Source organism: Microcebus murinus, chromosome 1 (genome assembly GCF_040939455.1).
Source record: "Microcebus murinus isolate Inina chromosome 1, M.murinus_Inina_mat1.0, whole genome shotgun sequence".
NCBI lineage: Eukaryota > Metazoa > Chordata > Mammalia > Primates > Cheirogaleidae > Microcebus > Microcebus murinus.
In genome coordinates, this window is record NC_134104.1 from 79,317,874 (window position 1) to 79,341,378 (window position 23,505).

Genomic DNA, 23,505 nt, shown 5'->3' on the forward strand with positions numbered 1-23,505 from the left:
AATTTCACTCTTAGCAATGCATGTTCTCCCAACTCCTAATGATTTCAGACTTCAAGAAAGAGAAGTTCTCAGAAAAAGTTCAGATCCTCCAGTTCTACAGGTTCAAGTATACTCACTTAAATCTGACATTCAAACAATTATAGAATTATATAATCATAGCATTTTCAGGCTGGGACAGATCTACTACAGACATAAAAACATATGTTCCCAAAGATCTGTACATAATAGCTCCAAACTGGAAACAACCATAATGTCCATCAAAAGGAAAAAAGACAAATTATGGTATATTCCTAAAATGTGGAATACTACTCAGCAACAATATGGATGAATCTCAAAACATTATGATGAGTGAATGAAACCAGTCACAAAAGAACATATGTGCTTCCATTTACATAAAGTTCAAAAATAGAAACAATCTATGGTGATAGAAATCAGAGTAGCAGTTGCCTATGGGGGTTGGAGGGGCATAGGGTGGACATTTCTGTATCTTAAATGGGGTGTTGGTTACATGGGTTTAAACATTTGTCAGCTCATCAAATGGTAGGCGTAACTGCATTTTACTGAACATTTTACTTCAATTAAAAACTAAAATAGATATGCTCTGGCCCAGTCCAAAATTAACTGAATCAGAATCTGTGTGAGGCAGGCCTATGCTGTGTACCTCCTATTGAGAGGGACACCAATTCTTTCATGAGCTGTCTTTTGATCAGAGGTTGGTGAACTTTTTCTATAAAGAGCTGAACAGTAAATATTTTAGGCTTTGTGGGTCAACCAATCTCTGCAGGAACTAAACACAGGAGACAATATATTAATGAATGGGCATGGCTGTGTGCCAACAAAGCTTTACTCACGAAAGGAGGCAGAAGACCGTAGGCTGCCAGACCCTGCTTTAGGTAGTCATTTAGTAAGTTACAAATCCACCTCTTTCCAAGACTATCATGACAGATCCTGGCATGACTGAAAAGCAGCCTGCCATGGTATTGGACAGATGTATTTAAAATTCCAATTTCATTGCTTTCTAGACTTGGAAAGTATATACTTAATATCTCCAAACTTGTTTTCTCATCTGCAAAACGGGCATTAACAGCTATGCTGAATGCTGTATTTAAAGCAGCTACCACGGTGCCTGGTACAGTGTAGGCTCTCATTGTAACACAGTAGCTATCGTTATTGTTGAGGATGTTACAGATACCAAACATGTTGCTCTAATCCACTGCACTATGTTGATCTATTCTTGTTAGAATGTCCCTCACTGCCAGCTTGCCAAAGTCTGGTCCATATCTAAAGCTTCTTTACCACAACTATACTCCCCAAATGATCCCTGTATTTGGTCTACTCCCCCAAACGAGCCCTCTGAGTCTTTGTCTCCACTGTTCCCTTGATCTGGCAAACCCCCTGACCTCTCCGCAGCTTAGAAAGTGTCACTCTTTTAAAGTCCAGGTTATAATCCATATCCCACACAAAGTCCTATTCCCCTCCACAACCCCTGCCAACCCTGATCAAACATCCTAGACTGCAATATTCCAGCAATCATTTTTCAGACCACTAATCTTGCATTTACCAATCATTACTTGTTATCTATGGCAATTCTCTTCAACCAGATTATAAATTCCTGAAGGGCAGAAATGATGCTTCATATGTCTCTGTATTTCCCTCAATGTGAAGTCTACTATATAAGCACTTAGTACATTATTTGCCAAGCGACTGATTCAGAGATGTTGAAAATTAAAAGGCCTCAGATTACAGTAATGTCCTGCATGAAACTTCTGGACAAAAACACTGTGAGATCCTACATACCTTTTGCAACAGCTGCTGGAGCAGAGCTGGGGACAACTGGAGCTGGGGTGGCTACAGGCACAATGGTAGGTGGCTTGTTGGTAGAAAATGACTGAACCACTAAAGGGCAAAAAGGGGAGGAAGGGTACAACAAATACAGAAATTACTTTTAATGAGGATGATTCCAGGTGACAGCCCCATATGAGACTAACATAACAAAGACAACTTTAGGACAATAGGAATGGTAAGGTCCTTTTTTTATTACAGTGATCTGACAAGCTGGGCTGTTATTAGTTATCAGGGGCTTGTCACTAAAAAAAAAAAATCCAATTAATCTAAATTCTCATAAATGTTTAAAATGTTCCCCCTCAACTCACTGTTAGATATGGGCATCTATTTAGAAGCCAATAGGTCAGCTACGTTTTACTTTCAGTCCTAGCCTTCGTGCCCAAGAGTTCAAGGTGCCAGTGAATACCACGACATCTGAAGGGCAGGCTGTACAAGGGAAGATCAGTCACTGACTGACAGACATGGAGACAGGCACAGTGTGACAGGCCCATGGGTGAAGGACTTACCTTTATTCACAGGCATCAGTATAGTCTGCACACCTCCAGATGTGTTTACACTGAGTGGTTTGAGCTGGCTGGGAATTGTTAGGACAGCTTGCTGGGGATTGGATTGACTGGAGTGAATTTTTAATAATCCTAAAATAAATCAGAAGATGAGGCCAAGTTGAAAATCTGAGGCTTCCTTAAAGTTCTTTCCCCTTCTTGCCACTCATATTTTCTCACAGGAAGAGTTTCTAGGAACTTTTAACCTTTTAGTAAAGAAAGAGCTGGTAGCATGAGGCAATGGATGCTATAGATTTCACAATAAAACATCTGTGATGATAATTATTTATTTTTAAAGTGGCCTTATCCCAAATCTAAAAATACAGAATTTTTTGCAAAAGCAGGACTAACAGAAAAGAGAAAGACACCCAAAGTCCTACTGCAAATAATCAGTATTAACATTTTGAGGTAGTTCTTTTCTGTTTTCTATGACAATTTATTTTTTCTGTACATATTTAATAGCTATAATGTGTACAAACTGGATATAAAATTTTGTATTTTGATATAGAAAGTTGGCATTTTTCTACTTAAAAACCTATTGTGGGCCGGGCGCGGTGGCTCACGCCTGTAATCCTAGCTCTCTGGGAGGCCGAGGCGGGCAGATTGCTCGAGGTCAGGAGTTCAAAACCAGCCTGAGCGAGAGCGAGACCCCGTCTCTACTATAAATAGAAAGAAATTAACTGGCCAACTGATATATATATAAAAAATTAGCCAGGCATGGTGGTGCATGCCTGTAGTCCCAGCTACTCGGGAGGCTGAGGCAGTAGGATCGCTTGAGCCCAGGAGTTTGAGGTTGCTGTGAGCTAGGCTGACGCCACGGCACTCACTCTAGCCTGGACAACAAAGTGAGACTCCGTCTCAAAACAAAACAAAACAACAAAAAACCTATTGTGGCTCCCACCTGGCTAAAGAATATTTCCAAAATTAGCTTCAAAGCATTCAGGGTCCATTTTAATCTGGTCCCAATTTATCGACACCTCCTTCACACCATCCTTACATATCTAATACTTCTATCTGTCTACACATCATACCTTGGTATTTCCTATTTCTGTGAAGCCCTTATTCTTCAAACATCGGATATTCTCCATTATTTTAGAAAGGGTCACCCTCCCTCATTTTATGTTAAAGGTAATTTCCATTACAAAATCATTCTAGGCATTCAGAAGGCAAGTAAAAAATCGGAAAGGGCCTTTATTGTGAAAGAACACAAAGGACACAAGCTATACAAACACATGTTATAACAACTACTCAAAAACAACATCAGAGGCTAAAGATACTTTAAGGCACTGGAAAGCGGTTGGTTTGAGCTAAGAAAAGGAATCATCTTAAATACTTCTAGAACAGGCCTTAAATAAACAAGAAAGTAGTAATTACTGAGATGTGCCTTGGGGAATACAACAATGACCTGGTGTCTTCAGGTTTTTGTGAAATTATATACTAATCAGCTGAAAAGTAAAAAAGTATTAAAAAGCTTATAACTGGTTAGGCGCGGTGGCTCACGCCTGTAATCCTAGCTCTCTGGGAGGCTGAGGCGGGCGGATTGCTCGAGGTCAGGAGTTCGAAACCAGCCTGAGCAAGAGCAAGATCCCGTCTCTACTATAAATAGAAAGAAATTAATTGGCCAACTAATATATATAGAAAAAATTAGCCGGGCATGGTGGCGCATGCCTGTAGTCCCAGCTACTCAGGAGGCTGAGGCAGTAGGATTGCTTGAGCCCAGGAGTTTGAGGTTGCTGTGAGCTAGGCTGACGCCATGGCACTCACTCTAGCCTGGGCAACAAAGTGAGACTCTGTCTCAAAAAAAAAAAAAGCTTATAACTAAATATAGCTACCTCTTGTTCCATCTCCCTATCCTCATTTAGTTTCCCAGTAGCAACTACTTCTAACTCTCTGGTTCTTTTTTTCAATATTTACCTCAGTATTTTTAAAAGACTGTATACTGCAGGCCTTGATTCATCAATTTTTCATGTTACCCACTAACTTACTATTAGGGTAGATAAGCCTTTTAAGGCACTTATATTTTCTCTCTTATAAAGATGGTCTCTTACAACAATTTGACTTATAATTTTTTGACTTTCTAATGATGCAAAAGTGACTTGCATTCAGTAGAAACCGCACTTCTCTAATGATGCTTGGCAGTGGGAACAAGCTGTGGCTCCCAGTCAGCCATGAGTTTTTCTGACTTAACGATATTTTCAACTTAGGATGGTTGTTTGTTGGGATGTAACTCCATTGTAAGTTGAGAAGCTTCTGTTATTCTCTGTTGATCCAAGGAAGTATACCATGATACTATGATTACATTTTATTTTCTAAAGTTAACAATTTCCTCCTGTTTCATTTGCTTAGTTTTCTTTCAATATCTTTACTTCAGTCTTCTCATCTCCTTCAAGAACTCTGCAAACTAGTCAAGAGTACAATTTTCCACATAGTCAAATCTCCTACACAATTTATAGTCCCATTTTTTGCAAGAGATATCCCTCCTGGAGGTCTCTGACCTGCTCCAATTTGGACTGTTGCTTTCTAGGCCTGCCACGAAACACTCATCTTGGAAATGTCCCTTTACTGTTCTCTTGGGAGTTTGCCTTCCTTCTGTGTTGGATCACCTTCCACTTTCATATCCTTTTTTAGTTTACACCCCTTCATTCTGTTAACATTCATATATGTTAGTGATGTCTTTGGACAAGGTACACAGGAAATACATTTGAAATTCAAAAATATTTCCACCCTCAGTAATGATCTTGTTGACTACAGAATTGTAGACTGAAAGTAATTTTTGCCTAGAATTTTGAAAAACAATAGTATGCTAGTGTCTAGCATTGCTATTTAGAAGCTCAATGATAGTGTAATTTCTGAAATTTTCTATTTCTTTTTCTGACAGCTTTTAACATCTTCCCTTTCTCCCTGGTGTTTTGATTTCTTTTTTTTTTTGAGACAGAGTCTCGCTTTGTTGCCCAGGCTAGAGTGAGTGCCGTGGCGTCAGCCTAGCTCATAGCAACCTCAAACTCTTGGGCTCAAGTGATCCTCCTGCCTCAGCCTCCCGAGTAGCTGGGACTAAAGGCATGCGCCACCATGCCCGGCTAATTTTTTCTATGTATATTAGTTGGCCAATTAATTTCTTTCTATTTATAGTAGAGACGGGGTCTCGCTCTTGCTCAGGTTGGTTTCAAACTCCTGAACTCAAATGATCCACCTGCCTCAGCCTCCCAGAGAGCTAGGATTACAGGCATGAGCCACCGTGCCTGGCTGATTTCTTGAACACACTGTGCCTGGGTATGGGCCATCTTTCATTCATTGTGCTGGACACTGTGCCTTTTGAACCTAGAAGTTCATGCCCTTCAATTCTGGGAAAAATTCTTGTTTCATTTCCTGGATCATTTCCTTTCTTTTTGGAACTCCTTTTAGTCTGGCCAGAGTTAACTGATACATCATAGAATTTTCTTTTAGTGTCTACTTCTTGGTCTACTTCCAACTTCCACCTTGTGCCCCATAGTTTACTCTCAATGCAGCACCAACGATCCCTGAAAAAGGTAAGGATCACGTCACTCCTCAGCTCAAGTCCCTCCAGAGGCTTCCCCTGTAGTCAGAGTCCTTACAGTGGCCCACACGGGCCCTGCGTGCCTTGACCTCACCTCTGAGTGCTCTCTCCCTTGCTCCTTCTGCTTCTGTCCCAGTAGGACCCTGTTTAACACAGTGTCTAATGCACACAAAACACTTAATTAAAAAATTGCTGGTTGTAGTAGGAAATATTTTGAGCCTTTTAAGAAAATGTTACACAGAAAGTTGGATTTGCTGCTCCAACTTAGGAAACTAGAACTTAAAGCAGGGAGATTTCATCTACTGCATGCTAAAAGCCTGATCAGGAAAGAGAATAGGGAGGGCATGAAGTACTTATAATAATAATTCCTTCTATTTCTATAATTTCTACTCCAGTGCCCAACACAGTGCCTCACATAAAACATTCAGTTAGTAGAGAACAAGCACTCCCTGTACTAGAACTTGGTCAATTTTAACTGGGAGGTGGGACTCATGAGAAAAATATAATCAGCTGTAATCTTTTGTTCTCTGTCCATAAAGCAAACAAGACACAGGGGCTTGGTGTGGAGCTATGTATGGAATGAAGGCATAATAATGACAACAACATCCACAATCTCTTATCCAAAGGTAGTAATGTATGTATATGTGTATGTATTTATGCATGTGTGTGTATTATGTATCTCTCAGTGATACTCAGTTTTTTCTGTAGACCAGTGCCAGCTGGTAAACTGGTTGTTATAAATCTGCAACAATACAGAAATTAAGAGTTTAGAAACTGTTTCAACAGTTGGACATTGCTGTGACATTTTTGTTATATTTTACAGAAGTATCTCTCTGTACTGGATTGTAGAAAACAAAAAACAAAACTGATCTTTCAAGCTTGAGAAGCAAAGCTGTATATTACATCAGCATCCTGGCATCTGATAGCAAGATGTAATCAAACACATTAATATTATGTGGCAAAACATATGAATATTCACATTAAGCAGTACAAGTTGGCTGTCAATGGAAGTCAAATTGTGCCCTAGAGTTATAAAAATAAAGCCTTTGGTTTTCACAGCTTTTTTTTTTATTTTAGAATTGCAGACAAGGGACTATGAACTAGCAACAAAAAGGATGACACTGATGATGATAAACGCAATTATTTACATAATGGCCACTATACTCCAGATGGTATTCTAAGCATTCATATATTAATTCATTTAATCCTCTCAACTTTATGAGATAGGTATTATTATCAATCTCATTTTACAACTGAGAAACTGAAGCAATTACTTCAACTAGGGCAACCTGGCCTCAGGATTTGTGGTTTCTGTTACTCAAAGCAGTAAAAGGTACACTTTTCTGGGTTCTGAGAGGTTATGATTTTATTTTTTCATTTAAAAACTATTCAGTCTGTAAACTGTAAATAATTAATTTTAAATGATAAACTCAAAGTCTCAGACTTAAGTGTTCTTTAAAACCCTCCCAGAAATATTCCAGCCCAAAGAAAGAAAGAAAGAGAAATAGTATCCTGATACTACTCACCTGATACTGTGGCTTTCCCAGAGATGGGGTTAGGTGTGGACACCAGGGATGTGGCACTGACAACAGCAGGGGTGGCAGCCTTGCAGGTTCCCATGGTGGCCTGGCTCACACACACTTGCTGCTGCCCAGAAGTTTTCATTACAGAACTGACAGCAGATGATGAACTGGGAGCTGTTCCTTCAGACTGCTTACCCACGGGGCCAGAAATAAAGAAATCAAGAAATTAGAGTTACTATATTAAAAAAAAACTTTACCACCTATCATATCACTTTATAAAAGGCTATTTCAACACCAAAAAAGTAGGAGGGCATATTCTTCAATGTAAAAATGGAATAAAACGAGCTTTATTAAAAATTTACCATAATGTTTTAAAATCTGTCACTTCGACAAATGTCTACTGCATGGCAGGCATAGCACAGTGATAAATGCTGTGGCTCAGAGATAAAAGCCATTGAGGAACGTGTCACTAAGGTGTGATGAATGCTATAGCAAGCATAAGTAAATGTCACTAATACAAACGAGAGGAAAGTTACTCCTGCCTAGGGACAGAAAAGAGAGGGTATTGGAAAAAGCTTCTGGTAAAACACAGTACTTTAGGTGAATCTTCAAGATTTAAAACAGAGAAAGGGAGAGATGAAGGAGTGTTTTTTGGCAGAGGAGAGTATGTAGAAAGAGAGGCATGAAAGAACACAGTATGTTCAAAGAACTGCAAAGTAGAGTGGGGTATGACAAGTGAGTAAGCACATGAGAAGCAGTAGTTGTAAGAGACAAAACTTGAGAACAGTATATCAAGTCAGATCATAAAAGTCCTTGGGGTTCCAAGACAATTCAGAGGTGTAACTGTCTTTTCAACAAACGTTGCTGGGCCAACTGAATATTTACATACAAAAGAATGAAGTCTGACCCCTATCTCACTCATACATATACAAAAATTAACTTGAAATGGATCAAAGATTTATTTATTTTTAAAAATATATTTTAATATACTTTGTTCAAAAATTTCTTTTTCTTGAGCACCACAATAGTCTTATGAAAAAAAAAAAAAAAAAAAAAAAAAAAAATTTCTTTTTCTTTTTTTTTTAATAGAGACAGGGTCTTGCTCTTGCTAAGGCTGGTCTCCAACTCCTGACCTCAAATGATCCTCCCACCTCAAGCCTCTTAGAATGCTAGGATTATAGGCGCCCAGCCTCTAAGATTTAAATGTAGGAGCTAAAATTACAAAACTCTTAAAAGAAAACATAGGCTTAAATTTTGTAACCTTGGATTAAGTAATGCTTTCTTATATATGACACCAAAAGAAGCAGCAAGAAAAATGTAATATACCATACTCCTACAATCAATACTAAAAAGACAAATAACTAACTAAAAAATGGGCACCCACTAAGATGGTGATAATTTTTAAAAAACAGACAAGAACAAGTGTTGGCCAGGATATGGAAAAATTAGAACCCTCACACATTGCTGGAGGGAATCTAAAAAGGAGCAGCTGCTTGGGAAAACAGCTTGACAGTTCCTCAAAATGTTAAACATAGAACCACCAAATGATCCAGCAATTCCACCCCGAGGTGTACAGCCAAGAGAAATGAATACATGTTTATACAAAAAGTTATACATAAATGTTCACAGCAGCATTATTCATAAGATTCAAAAAGTAGAAAACAACCCAATGTCTATCCGCTGATGAACGAATAAATTAAATACAGCATATATCCATAAAACTTTACTTTTTTTTTTGGAGACAGGGTCTCACTCTGTTGGCCTGGGCCAGACAACAGTTGTGTCAACATAGTTCATTGCAATCTCAAACTTAAAAGCTCAAGTAGTCTTCCTGCCTCAGCCTCCCGAGTAGCTCAGATGACAGGTGCATGCCATCATGCCTCGCTACTTTTCCTATTTTTTATAGAGACAGGGTGTTACTCCTGCTCAGGCTGGTCTTGAACTCCTGGCCTCAAACAGTCTTCCTACTTCGGCCTCCCAAAGTGCTAGGATTACAGTGTGAGCCACCGCGCCTGGCCGGTATATCCATTAAACTGAATCAAAGGAATGCAGTACTGACGCATGCATCTACAACGTAGATGAACCCTGAAAAGTTATATTAAGTAAAAGAAGAAGACACAAAAGGCTGTATGTTTTATGACTACATTCATATGAAATGTCCAGAAATGACAAATTCACAGAGAACGTATATCAGTAGTTGCCTAGGGCTGCGGGAAGGGAAGAGTAAGGAGTGACTGCTAAAAGATACGGGTTTTTTTTTCTGGGATTCGATAATGATAATGATGGCTGCACAACCTGTGAATATAATAAAAACCATTGAATTGTATGTTATAAAATGGTGAACTTTATGGTAAGGAATTGTATTCCCATTTTTAAAAAAAGAACAAAAAGGCCCTCTGGTGTGCCTGGTCAGTATCTTCCCCTGTTTATACTTTCTTCCTGTTTCATTTTGACTTTCTACTGCCATGCCAATTCTCACCTGTTGTACGGAACCATTTGCTGACAGGGCCACAGCTGGGGAAGTGGCAGTTGTGATGACCCCTCCTGCTACCCTCAGCATTGTGGTTCCAGGTTTTGAGAGTTGTGAGGTGGCTGGCACAGACTTCAAGGTGCTATCAGATATTTTCATTAGAGATGCCTGTCCTCCATGGGCTGCCTGCAGAAACAAAGTGGGTAGAAGTAGTAATGCTGCCTTGGTTAACAGGTACAATTTATTCCTTATCTACATTTGAGATATGCCCTAAGAATTGGAGAATATCCATGAAATTCTTGCCAATCAAAACTATATGAGATGGGACTGCAAACTAGTTAAACCTCTGTGGAAAGCAATATAAAGATACCTTAAAGCGATACAAGTGAATCTACCGTTTGATCCAGCAATCTTATCGCTGGGCATCTACCCAAAAGATCCAATGACACTCTACAAAAAAGACACCTGCACTCAAATGTTTATAGCAGCACAATTCATAATTGTAAGGTTGTGGAAACAGCCCAAGTGCCCATCAATCCAAGAATGGATTCATAAAATGTGGTATATTCAGCTCTAAGAAACAACGGTGATATAGCACATCTTATATTTTCCTGGTTAGAGCTAAAACTCATACTACTAAGTGAAGTATCCCAAGAATGGAAAAACAAGCACCACATATACTCACCAGCAAACTGGTATTAACTGAGCAGCACCTAAGTGGACACACAGGTACTACAGTAATAGGGTATTGGGCAGGTGGGAGGGGGGCGGGTATATACATACATAATAAGTGAGATGTGCACCATCTGGGGGATGGTCATGCTGGAGACTCAGACTTGTGGGGGAAGGGGGGGGAAAGGGCATTTATTGAAACCTTAAAATCTGTACCTCCATAATATGCCGAAATAAAAAAAACCAAAAAAACTATATGAGGTGTTTATGCATACATCTTTCTAATAAGCTCTAAATTTTATAACCTTTACCTACAAATGTTCTTTTACCCTTAATATAAAACAAGTAAATGAATGTATTTGCAAGTTACTACTTGGCAGCAGTAGCAGTATTTTCAAAAATAATATGCCGTTTGTTTTCAAAATGATTGAGTCCAAGATACTCTTAAAGGTACATATAATCTTTAAACATGAAAATCAAATATAGACAAGGCCAGATTTAAGTGGGTACTCTAGACTAGATCCAGGCTTAGAATCTGAAGAATCATTCAACAAATTTTAGTCTCAGTGGTCTAAATCAAGGTTCAACAAACCTTTTTTTTTTTTTTTTGTAAATGATGTGAGTAATTATTTCTGCTTCACAGGCCATAAGATCTCTGTTGCAACTCCTCAACTCTAACTCATTTATCAGTTTCTGAGAGCTTACTATTTGCCAGGAATGGCAGAGAGCACGTGTACATATCTAGGCCATTCATAGGTCATTCTTTCCAGTAACTTTATAGGGTAGAATTTTATTCCCATTTTAGAGATGAGGATATTAACTTCAGTGATTTTAAAAGGGCCACACAGCTAGTAACTGAAGAAGTCACAATTAGAATCCAGAAGTAAAAGAAAATCCAAAGGTAAGAAGTAACAGGCTGCTCCAGATGGGAAGGAATCAGCGAAAGAACTCTGGAAGTATGAAGAATCAAACTGAAAGCATACCCCAAAAAGGGAATGCCAGTTCTCTAGCAATGGATATCAACCAAAATCAGAATATTGAAATGATAGATGAAAAATTTCGAATGTGGATTGTAAGGAAGCTCAATAAAATGCAAGATAAAATGGGAACCCACCACAAAGAACCACAAAAAGAACATAGGAAATGAATGGAAAATTCACTAAAGAAACTGAATTATTAAAGAAAAATCCCACAGAACTTCTGAAAATGAAAAATTTATTCAAGGAATTACAAAATACAGTGGAAAGCCTTACAAACAGCTTAGATCAAGCAGAAGAAAGAATCTCAGAGCTTGAAGACAATGACTTTCAATTCAACAAGACAGTCACAGAGACAGAGCAGAGCAATAAGAGGAAAGAGCAAAGCCTACAAGAAATATGGGATCCTGTGAAGAGGCCTAACATAATCACAGGCATCCCTGAGGGTGAAAAAAAAAAAAGAAAATACAGAAAGGTTGGATAATCTATTTGCAGGAATAATGGAGGAAAATTTCTCTGCCCTTGGTAGAAATCTAGATATCCAGGAACAAGAAGTTCAAAGGCCTCCTGGGAGATTCATCAGAAAGAGGAAAACACTACAACACAAAGTCATTAGACTGGCCAAAATAAACACAAAAAAGGCCCTCCTATGAGACATGAGGTGAAAGCAGCAGATATCTTACAAAAGAAAACCCATGAGACTAATTACAGGCTTCTCAACTGAGACCTTACAAGCCAGAAGGGACCCGGGCCCCATTCTCAGTCTTCTCAAACAGAATAATGCCCAGCCTAGAATTTTTTATCCTGTAAAACTAAGTTTCTGATATGAGGGGGAAATAAAGTCTTTCTCAGACAAGCAAACACTGAGGGAATTTGTCAAAACAAAACCTGCCCTGCAGGAAATACTCAGAACTGTGTTAGACATGGATCAGACAATAGACACTCACCAGTATAAAATCATCTAAAAGCAAAAGGTCAAAGCCCAGATACCACGATGGCTCAAGACATAAAACAAAGCAACAAAGTTCTACTCAACAGGATGAACAGAAATCCACCCAACTTATCAATTCTTTCAATAAATGTGAATGACTTGAACTGCCCATTGAAGAGACACAGGCTGGCCAAATGGATAAATATACATAAGCCAAGTATCTGCTGTCATCAGGAAACACATCTAACTCCCAAGGATCCATTCAGACTCAAGGTGAAGGGATAGAAAACCATATTCCACACAAATGGAAACAAAAAAGAAAGCTGGCATAGCAGTTCTGATCAGATAACTCAGTCTTCAAATTAACACAAGTAATGAAAGATAAAAAATGGTCATTATATAATGGTGAAGGGAACCATTCAACAAGAAGAGATAACAATCCTAAATATTTATGCACCCAACAGAAGAGCACCCAGATTCATAAAGCAAGTCCCACTTGATCTAAACAAAATGATAAACGGCAACACAGTAACAGCCAGAGACTTCAACAACCCCTGACAGAACAAGACAGATCCTCCAAACAGGAAATAAACAAAGAAACAATGGACTTAAACAGAACTCTATAACAAACGAGCCTGGCTGACATTTACAGAGCATTCTACCCCAAAACCAGTGAATATACGTCTCTTCAGCTCAGGGGACACTCTCTAAGACTGACCATATCCCAGGCCACAAAGCATGTCTTAAAAAAAAAAAAAAAAAGGGCCAGGCGCGGTGGCTCATGCCTGTAATCCTAGCACTCTGGGAGGCCGAGGCGGGTGGATTGCTCAAGGTCAGGAATTCGAAACCAGCCTGAGCAACAGCAAGACCCCATCTCTACTATAAATAGAAAGAAATTAATTGGCCAACTAATATATATAGGAAAAAAATGAGCCAGGCATGGTGGCGCATGCCTGTGGTCCCAGCTACTCGGGAGGCTGAGGCAGCAGGATTGCTTGAGCCCAGGAGTTTGAGGTTGCTGTGAGCTAGGCTGACATCACGGCACTCACTCTAGCCTGGGCAACAAAGTGAGACTGTGTCTCAAAAAAAAAAAAAAAAAAAAAATTGACATTATACCATGCATCTTCTCAGACCACAGAAGAAGAAAATTAGAAATCAACTCCAACAGAAACTCTCATCTCGCCACAAAGTCATGAAAACTAAACAACCTTCTGCTGAATGATCACTGCGTTAAGGAGGAAATCAAAGGACTCTTTGAACTAAATGATAAAGGAGACACAAGTTGTCAAAATCTGTAGGACGCTACTAAAGCAGTCCTGAGAAGAAAATTTATATCCATAAATGCCTACATCCAAAAGTCAGAAAGATCACAAATAAACAATTGAAAGAATCGTCTCAAAGAACTGGAAAAAGAGCAAACCAATCCTAAACCCAGCAGAAGAAAAGAAATAGCAAAGATCAGAGTAGAACTAAATGAAATTGATAACAAAAAACGCTACAGAAGATTAATAAAACAAAAAGTTGGTTCTTGGAAAAACTAAACAAAATTGGCACGCCTCTTGCTAGAGTAACGAGAAGCAGAACAGAAAGGACTCTAATAAGTTCCATCAGGAATGAAGAAGGAGAAATTACAACTGATGCCACAGGAGTACAAAATAGCATCTATGAATACTATAAAAACCTCTCTGCACATAAATTTGAAAGTGTGGAGGAAATGGACCAACTCTTAGAAACACAAAACCTCCCTAGGCTCAATCAGGAAGAAATAGAATTCCTGAACAGACCAATATCAAGCACTGAAAATGAAGCAGCAGCAAAAAAACCTTCCTAAAAAGAAAAGTCCCAGACCAGACAGTTTCACACCTGAATTCTACCAGACCTACAAAGAAGGTATCCTGCCTATCCCATCCTGCAGAAATTATTCCTCAACATCAAGAAGGAAAGAATCTTCCTGAACACGTTTTATGAGGCCAACATCACCCCAATTCGAAAACCAGGAAAAGACGTAACAGAAAAAGAAAACTACAGACTAATATTGATGCGGAAAATGTCAGGCGCTGGGACACGGCTGCTTGCCACCTCCCCGTGGTTCCGCATCTCCGGGGGCCAGTGATGCACGAGGCCAGTTAGAGGCACGCTGCTGGGGCCCGGCCCCACAGCTCACAGCCACCCTGGACACCCGCCTGCTACCAGGACCCCTCATGCGGGAATGCCCCAGGCCCACGTGCTGGCCTGTTTCTGGCCACGCTGCTTGCGTGATCCTGATTGGGTAACTTTTGAATCCCACTGTTTTTGGTTGGATGTTAAAGCTTGTTGTTGGTTGGATGTTAAAGCTTGTTGCTGATTAGATGTTAAAGCTTGTAGCTGATTGGACGCTTCTTGAGCTCTACCAAGGGTATAAAAGCAGGGCCAGAAGGGCAGGAAGGAGGAGAACATTGAGAGAACATCGGGAGTACATTGGAAGACACGAAGAGAGCTGTAACACACTAGGTGTGCTGAGTCTGCCGTAGAAGAATAAAGGCTGTTCTCCGACTCCTCTTGTGCCGCTCGGTTCTTTCCCCAGTCAAATGAATAAGAGCTGTAACAAGGGCTGTAACACTAGCTGTACACACTGCCACAACAATATCGTAGTGAATTAGATGCAGAATACAGATGTGACTATAGATGCAGAAATTCTCAACATAATACTAAGCAAACCAAATTCAGGTGCTTATCAAAAAAATAATCCATCACGACCAAGTGGGCTTCTTTCCAGAGATGCAGGGATGGTTTAACATACACAAATCAATAAATGTACTTCACCACATAAATAGAAGCAAAAACACAGACCATATGATCCTCTCAGTAGATGCAGAAAAAGCATTTAACAAAAGTCAGCACTCTTTTATGATAAGAACGCTTCAGAAAACAGGCAGAGACGGGACTTACCTAAAAATGACACAAGCCATATATGACAAACGCACAGCCAACATCATACAGAATGGGGAAAAACTTAAAGTCTTCCCACTTAGAACTGGAACCAGACAAGGTTACCCTTGATCACCACTTCTCTTCAACATAGTGCTGGAAGTTCAAGCCAGAGCAATCAGACAAGAGAAGGAAATCAAGGGCATCCAAATGGGGCAGAAGAGGTCACACTATCGCTCTTTGCTGATTATATGACCTTGTATCTAGAAAACCCCAAAGATTCTAAGAAACTACTGGAATTGATAAATAAGTTCAGCAAAGTATCAGGTTACAAAAATCAATATATACAAATCAGTAGCATTCATATATATCAACAACAAACTGAGAACCAAATCAAAGACTAAATACCTTTCATAACAGCAACAAAGAAAATAAAATATCTAGGAATATATTTAAATTAAGGAGGTGAAAGACCTCTACAGGGAGAACTATGAAACATTAAAGAAGGAAATAGGAGAGAACGTAAACAGATGGAAAACCGTATCATGCTCATGGATCAGCAGAATCAACATTGTTAAGATGCCTATACTACCTAAAGTGATCTACAGATTCAATGTAATCCCTATTAAACCACCAACATCATTTTTCACAGACCTAGAAAAAATAATCTACACTTCATATAAAACCAGAGAAGACCCCATATAGCCAAAGCAACCTTAAGGAAAAACAACAAATTGGGAAGCATCAATTTACCAGTTTTCAAGCTATACTAGAAGGCTATAGTTGGAAAAGGGAAGACAAATACTATTCTTATTCTTCTTTGATGCTACACCAAAAGTTTCCTCAAGTTTGGCTGTATTACATAATCTAGTAAATTAACCATAGTAATTAAGCTTCTCTGTTACATTAAAATCCACTGGTGAGGGACTTCTGATTCTACACAGGATGAAAAACGCTGTAAAGCATGTTGCTCCAACACTAATAAGAAAAGGCTGGATTAACTACAAAATCTTATTTTGGGGGAACATATGAGAAGGTTGAAATTCCAAGGTAACCAAGTAACATGATCTAAGGATAGGCAGTCCTTGCAAGGAAGGAAGGGTAACCGTAATTGTCTCATCTGTGGCAGGATAGGGTAAACTGTACTGGCTGTAACCCCAGCAGGTAAGAAATCTGCTAAGATTTAAAAGAACTGCCTAAAGAGAAGTATGAGGTATCATATCTGTCTGAAATACCTGGGGATAATACCTGGGGATATCTAAGTAGAGGGAAATTAGTAGTAAAGGACACCAAATGCTGGAATTTGAAAAGATCAATAAAATGGATAAACCTCTAGTTAGACTGATCAAGAAACAAAGAGAAGATGTATATTACCAAAACGAAGAATGAAAAAGAGAACACATCACCAAAGGTTTCACAGACACTGAAGAGTAATAAGAGAATATTATGAACAATTTAAAGCTGATAATTTGACTGCTTAGGTGAATGGAAAAATCCCTTTAAAGATACAAACATGCCTACCTCAAGAAGAAATAAATAATCTGAATGGTCCTATACCTATTAAATTCACTGAAATTCTAGTTAAAAGCCTTCTCAATTAGGAAAACTCCAGGCCAATATGGCTTTACTCGTGTAGTCTATCAAATAGTTAAGCAAGAAATAGATAGTACCAATTCTATATAAACTCTTCCAAAAAAGAGAAGGGAAGAGTTTCCAATTCATTTTATGGGGTCAGTATTACTGTGATACTGAGTAAAACAGAAATTACAAAGAAAACTAATGACAAATATCCCGGTAAAAAATCCTAAGCAAAATTTTATCAAATTAAGCCCAATATATTAAGATAATACATGATAACCAAGTGGTGTTTATCCCAGCAATGCAGGATTGGTTTAACATTTGAAAAATCAGTCAATATAATTTACCATATTAATAAACTAACAAGAAAAATCATGTGATCACTTCAATAGAAAAAGCATTTGATAAAAATCTAACATTCATTCCACACTTTGAGAAATGCTGATCTACATATAGTCATAGAAAATGCATTGTTTTTTGATGAATGGTATCTTACTATATATATCCTTCTGCACCTTTGTTTCATTTGTTAAGTTTTAGAGGTCTAGCTATAGGATCATCTTATAAATGATTATAACATCCCTTCCTTGTCATTATTAGAAAATTCCCTATCATTATTCTTAGATTTATACTAAAAAATGCTGCAGAATCATGTAACAAAGCCCACTGTAGAACTTGCTTACTGTATGAATAGTGTGGCTGAAATTGCCTATTACACTATTCAGGGTCTTCTACACGAAGTCTCTCCAGAGAAATATAATGAAATGTCAAAAAAATCTTTGTTTCTTATAATAGTAAGGTTTTTTTCTCTCTCACAAATAGTGTGATTTTATAATTGATCATGCTTTTCATTTTGCTTTTGCTGTCACATTCATACCTCATTTTATTAACTGTGCAGGATATCTTACTGTTTGCATATCTGAATAACCCCTGGGGCCTTATTTGCTCATTCTACTTATATTTCCCAAACCTCAAGATTTATTCTTATTTTTCTATGCCATTTTATTGTTCATTTTCTTATGTAATCTTAATTTCTTTGTTAAAAGAAACAAGCTGTAAATATGGAAATAAATGCCACAATCAGCACATATTTGGGGTATGAGAGCCTATGTTTACCTGTGTAAACAAAGTGGTTTTCTGCCCAGAGATGACTTTTAATGTTTGCTGTCCTTGTGCAGAGGATGTGCTGACTCCCAGGGTTCCCTGGACCACTGACCCAGTAGTCAGTTGCTTTCCAGAAGTCTGGGGTGATGGCTGGCCAACTAAAAATGTGCCCTAAGTTAGAAAAAAATATAAAGAACAAACCAGTAATTTGTTAAATTCAAACGAATTGCTCTGATCCTTTAAATCACAAGGTTCCATGTTACAAACTACAATGTTCTCCCCTTCAATTCTGCAACTCAGCAAAATAATTGAAAGGAACGGTTCTGCCCTAAGTATCACTTCCAACAGTTATCCCCACTTCTCAAACTTTGCACCATAGTTACAGAGCAGGCTCTTGGAAACTCAAGTTTTGCAATCAAATCCTTGAAGCTAGATTTAATTGTTCAGACTGCTAGTCATTCATCTTTTTCAGTAAGAACATCTGAAACCAAAAGTCTATTACTTTCCTTAGGGGAGAGCAAAGACTTCAGTGTCAAGGGGAAAGAAGGTGGAAACTCATTCCCAATCTAATCTAACCCAACTCCAAATACCACAACTTGACACTGTCTTTTTGGTTACTCCCTTCTGATAGCAAGTTTTTAACTACAGAGTACACTGTTTATCACCTCACAGATTTGGGAGGCAATTATCCTAGTAGAAATCTTTCATTGAGGCAGAAAGATCTGGGTTTAAACCCAAACTCTACCATTAGCTTGGCAGGAAAATTGTGGATAAGTTACTTTGGTCTTCCTGAATCTTCATTTCGTCTTCTCTCAAAACAAGCCCAAAACAACATAGATTTATAACATAGCTAAAATGTTAGAACTGACCCCTGATCCCAGAGTTGTAAAGGTAGATCAACTATCATTAAAAGCAGTTATCAAATAGCTAAATGATTTAAAAGATCAGTCACAAATAACCAGACCTGGGGAGTTTGCTTAAGGATATAAGATGTGTAAGTCAGGTGCTGGGATATCCCTCCAGGCCCAGTGGTACTTTGCGCTCCTCCTGTTCCTCCGCCGCTGCCACCCCCACCGCTGCCGCTGCCACTGCCTCCTCCTCCTCCGGTACCACTACCACCACTGGCAGCAGAGCTGGACTGGAGATCTAAAAATACAATGAGTGACAGCAACATCATAAAAAGTATCAAGCCAAGTTTTAACAGAGAAATCAAATAAGCCCAGAGAGATGTTTCCCTCATAGCACCATTTCTTGTGCTTTCCTATTTCTTTCCTTTTCTCTTATCTACCTATTCTGTGACAAGAGTGAGGAAAACTTCCTAGAGTTAGAAGACAGAAATCTATTTACTCTCAATTGAATGGCAGCTGACTATATTTCAGCTCTGAGTACAAGGAAGAACTCATCTTTGACAAGTGTTTTGACCTAGTTGTGGGAGATCAAAAGAGGGCCTTGCTACTGACATTTTCTAGCCAAGTGTTTTAATCAATGCTTGAATTTGCTCAGATAGTTGCTTCCAAACTTCTTAGCATCTCATCCAATTTCAGTGAAATTGCTGAGATTTAGTGTAATTTTATAGTACTCGCTTATTTTGTCTCCCCTGACTTGGGAAAAATTAAGACTTCCCTCACATTTAAAATGATTCCAGGGCCCCATTCTCCTTTGCTTTTTAAATCCCACTTTAAAACCTTAGGACTCTTTTTACTTCCCTTTTGGTCAGGTAATGTATACTAACTACCTGGACTATATTCACTAAATAAATATTAGAGTTTGACTTTCTTCCCCACTTTAATTCCAGTGATTATTACTGGAACAGATTCCTTCCCAATGGTTTTATTTTGACCCTGAGGATAGCATAAGAATCTGAGTAGCTCTCTGAATTTATTTTGGAATACACACATTGTCATTTTCTTACATATCTAATTTTTTGACATGCCACTACTTAGGTATGAGGAAAAAATACCAGTGCAAGAGAGCGACAATGACCCATCATAGCCAACAAACACAATGGCCATAAGCTTACACACTCCCTTTTTGTAAGGGCGGTTAATTTCTAATGAACCTGATTACTGTACCATTCTACTTCTGATTCATAGGGAAATAATTTCCTTTATACCCTTTCCTTCTCAACACCACCCAAATTGTTTTTCCTCTATACATTAAAGCAAAAGTTTATGTAACTCTACATAAACTACCTAATCTTGTTTGGGCTTTAAGACACACACACTACGGTACAGCCTGTATTCCGCTATCTCCAAACCCAGCAAATGTTAAGAAGTACATCTAAATAATGTCAGGCAGAGACATTTGATTCTAATCCTATTCCTATTCCCCTTAAAATGAAGACAGATTTCCAACTACTGAATGAAGATAGATCTTCCCTCGAGTCTCACCAGACAATTTTCAGATGCCACTGAAAGGAAGAACTCTTCATTTACAGTTCATGCAGACAACTTTCTCCCAACACAGCATTAACAGCCATCTCTACCCAGTCATTCATCCCTGATCCCAAATTGAATAGTAAACTCACTTCTAGTTAAATTACCCATATGTTTTAAATCTATTTGGGCAAATGTTACCATTACAGCATCAAACAACCATAGAAATGTTTCCTGAAATAGGTAAAAACTGCCTCTCAGGCGGATAAGATAAACACACTCAAAGACCCACGAACCAAATGATTTAACTAACTAGCATTGTTGGTAGCTCGCAGGATGGCTCCTTGAGGGATCAGCAGCAGTTTTCCTTTTCCTGAAGGATTCTTGCTGTTTGTGGTAAGGTAGAGTTTAGTGCCAGGGGGCAAATTTGCCAAGTTGGCTAAATTAGTGGCTGGGAGTTGCAGCGTTGCCATTACTAAAATGGTAAAGGAAAAGAAAAGGAGGAAAAACTGGTAAGATAAATTGGAACTAGAGGTAACACTCTAAAATTAAAATAGGGGCAACTAAATCTTATATAAAAACAGTAACAAACAGTAAACTTACAGGTTGTTTCCTAGATGCAGAATGTTTTAAAGGCTGGTATTCTTAAATATCTTGCTAATTAAAAAATAATTTAGACCAGAATAGCCTGCCATAAACTCATTTACATCTGTATATAAATAGGGTGAGTCTATTTCCTGGTTTTGCCCAGTACAGTTATAGGTTACACCTATGTCCCATTGTAATTATTAATAGTGACTCTTTGTATTCTCAAAGTACTGTGGGCTAGACAATTAATTAAACAAGCACCCTATCTATGGATGAATACACATTTTCCCCCTTTTGTTTAAAGTCAAAGTTAGGGCAAGGTCTACTGTCCTAATTGGCAAGTACAGTATCCGTGTCCTAACTGGCAAGTACTGTATCTGTGGGTTTAAACAACTGTAGATCGAATATATTCAAATATTTGAGGGAAAAAAAATGGATGGTTGCATTTGTACTGAACATATGCAGACTTTTTTTCAAGGTATTCCCCAAACAACACTATATAACAACTATTTATATAGCATTTACATTGAGCATTTATGATGTATTAGGTATTATAAGTAATGTATATATGATATAAAGTATACAGGAGAAACCAGGCATGGTTTCTCACCTGTAGTCCCAGTTACTTGAGAGGCTAAGGTGGGAGGAATGGTTGAGGTCAGGAGTTTTGAGACCAGCCTGGGTGATTAAGCAAGACCCTATCTCTTATTAAAAAAAAAAAAAAAAAAAATGTACAGGGGAGGATGAAGATAGGTTATATGCAAATATTACATTGTTTTACAGAAGGGACTTGACTATCTATGGATTTTGGTGTCTGCAGAAAGGGATCCTGGAACCAATCCTCACAGATACCAAGGGATGACTATATGCATGTGTGTAAATTTAAAGCAAACTACTTACACGCCTCTATGTAAAATGTTCTATAAAAAAGAATAACAGCTGTTTTTATACACTTCTTATAGCATCAACCTAACTGGGCTTTCTTAGACAGTATCAGATATCAGATAAAGTCATTAGCAAAATAAATTTTAGACAGAGCTGACCTGAAAGGACTCCCATGATTATTAGTTACCTGAACCCTGGGATCCACTCTTCTGAGGACCGGCAGCAGTGACCTGAGCCTTGGTTAAGGCCTGCACTGGCTGGGCTACAATGGTTCCTCCACCTCCACTCACAATTGCTTTGGCGACTCCTTGTGTCACCACTTGCTTTGGACCAACTGCTTTGGCAACAGAAGAGCTGGCCTTGGCTACAAGGATTTGGCCACCACTGATTGCCACAGCCTGTTTCACTGTTGAAGGTAAAGTAGACCCAACTGGCACTCCAACAACCTGTTCAAAATAGAAAAGAGTCCAACAGTGCTGCTTCCCATAGTCCCTTTGAGACCTCTTAGAACAGTAGTCACTCTGTTCCAGCAAGGAGCAAAGGCCTAGCTATAACACACAGAGTCGAATTTAATTTAAGAATGCTACCTAGACAGATGTGAAAGAACAACCATATTTCTTACATTTTGGATGTTATTATAATAAAAAATTAAAGTCTTACCTTGTTGTCTTACCTTGCCTACTTTTATAACTTTGATGATAAATCATTTTTAATAGAAAATTTGGGAAATTCATAAGCATAAAGAAAAACATTCTACCCATTCAGAAATAATCTCAAACATTTTTAATGTATTTACTTCCAATTCTTTCTAAGGTACATCTTAAAACACAGAATTGGGATCACACTATACTTATAGTTTTGTAACTTTTTAAACATCACAAGCATTTTCCAATGTTATTTTTAAATGACCAAATAATAGATAATATCGTCTATGTAGGAGAACATTTCACTACTGTTTGATACATAGGTAATTTTAAATTTTATATCATAAAGAACTGTGCAATAAACATTCTCATATAAGAACTATAAATTCCAGTATGTAGTTTTAAATATAACCTCTTCAGTAACTTTTATATTATTCCCATCTGAAATGATAATCTCTTCTTTCATCTCTATAACTCCTAACAGCTCACATCATATATATTATATGACACTTCCTGTGACTGAATTTTAAGAAAAGTTATCTTTTGGCCGGGTGCGGTGGCTCACGCCTATAACCCTAGCACTCTGGGAGGCCGAGGTGGGCACATTGCTCAAGGTCAGGAGTTCAAAACCAGCCTGAGCAAGAGCAAGACCCCATTTCTACTATAAATAGAAAGAAATTAATTGGCCAACTAATATATACAAACAAAAAATTAGCCGGGCATGGTGGCGCATGCCTGTAGTCCCAGCTACTTGGGAGGCTGAGGCAGCAGGATTGCTTGAGACCAGGAGTTTGAGGTTGCTGTGAGGTAGGCTGACGCCACGGCACTCACTCTAGCCTGGGCAACAAAGTGAGACTCTGTCTCAAAAAAAAAAAAAAAAAAAAAAGAGAAAAAGAAAAGTTATCTTTTTTGCTATGTCTTCCTAACCT

The 23,505-nt window shown here is 38.4% G+C and overlaps 1 protein-coding gene across 5 annotated transcripts in view; it reads right to left on the minus strand.

Annotated features, from left to right (window-relative positions):
• YEATS2 (YEATS domain containing 2) overlaps nt 1-23,505 on the minus strand; it is a 98,606-nt gene that overhangs the window by 13,427 nt on the left and 61,674 nt on the right. For 3 of the 5 annotated variants that reach the window (XM_076003599.1, XM_076003584.1, XM_076003581.1), the window contains exons 16-23: nt 22,120-22,378; nt 20,773-20,934; nt 19,049-19,230; nt 18,097-18,255; nt 9,925-10,101; nt 7,449-7,635; nt 2,352-2,480; nt 1,798-1,896 (exon numbers count right to left, since the gene is read on the minus strand). In XM_076003599.1, coding sequence (XP_075859714.1) covers nt 1,798-1,896; nt 2,352-2,480; nt 7,449-7,635; nt 9,925-10,101; nt 18,097-18,255; nt 19,049-19,230; nt 20,773-20,934; nt 22,120-22,378 — 1,354 coding nt within the window. The remainder of the gene's footprint in view (nt 1-1,797; nt 1,897-2,351; nt 2,481-7,448; nt 7,636-9,924; nt 10,102-18,096; nt 18,256-19,048; nt 19,231-20,772; nt 20,935-22,119; nt 22,379-23,505) is intronic. The other 2 variants (XM_076003594.1, XM_076003587.1) reach the window with 1 other exon arrangement.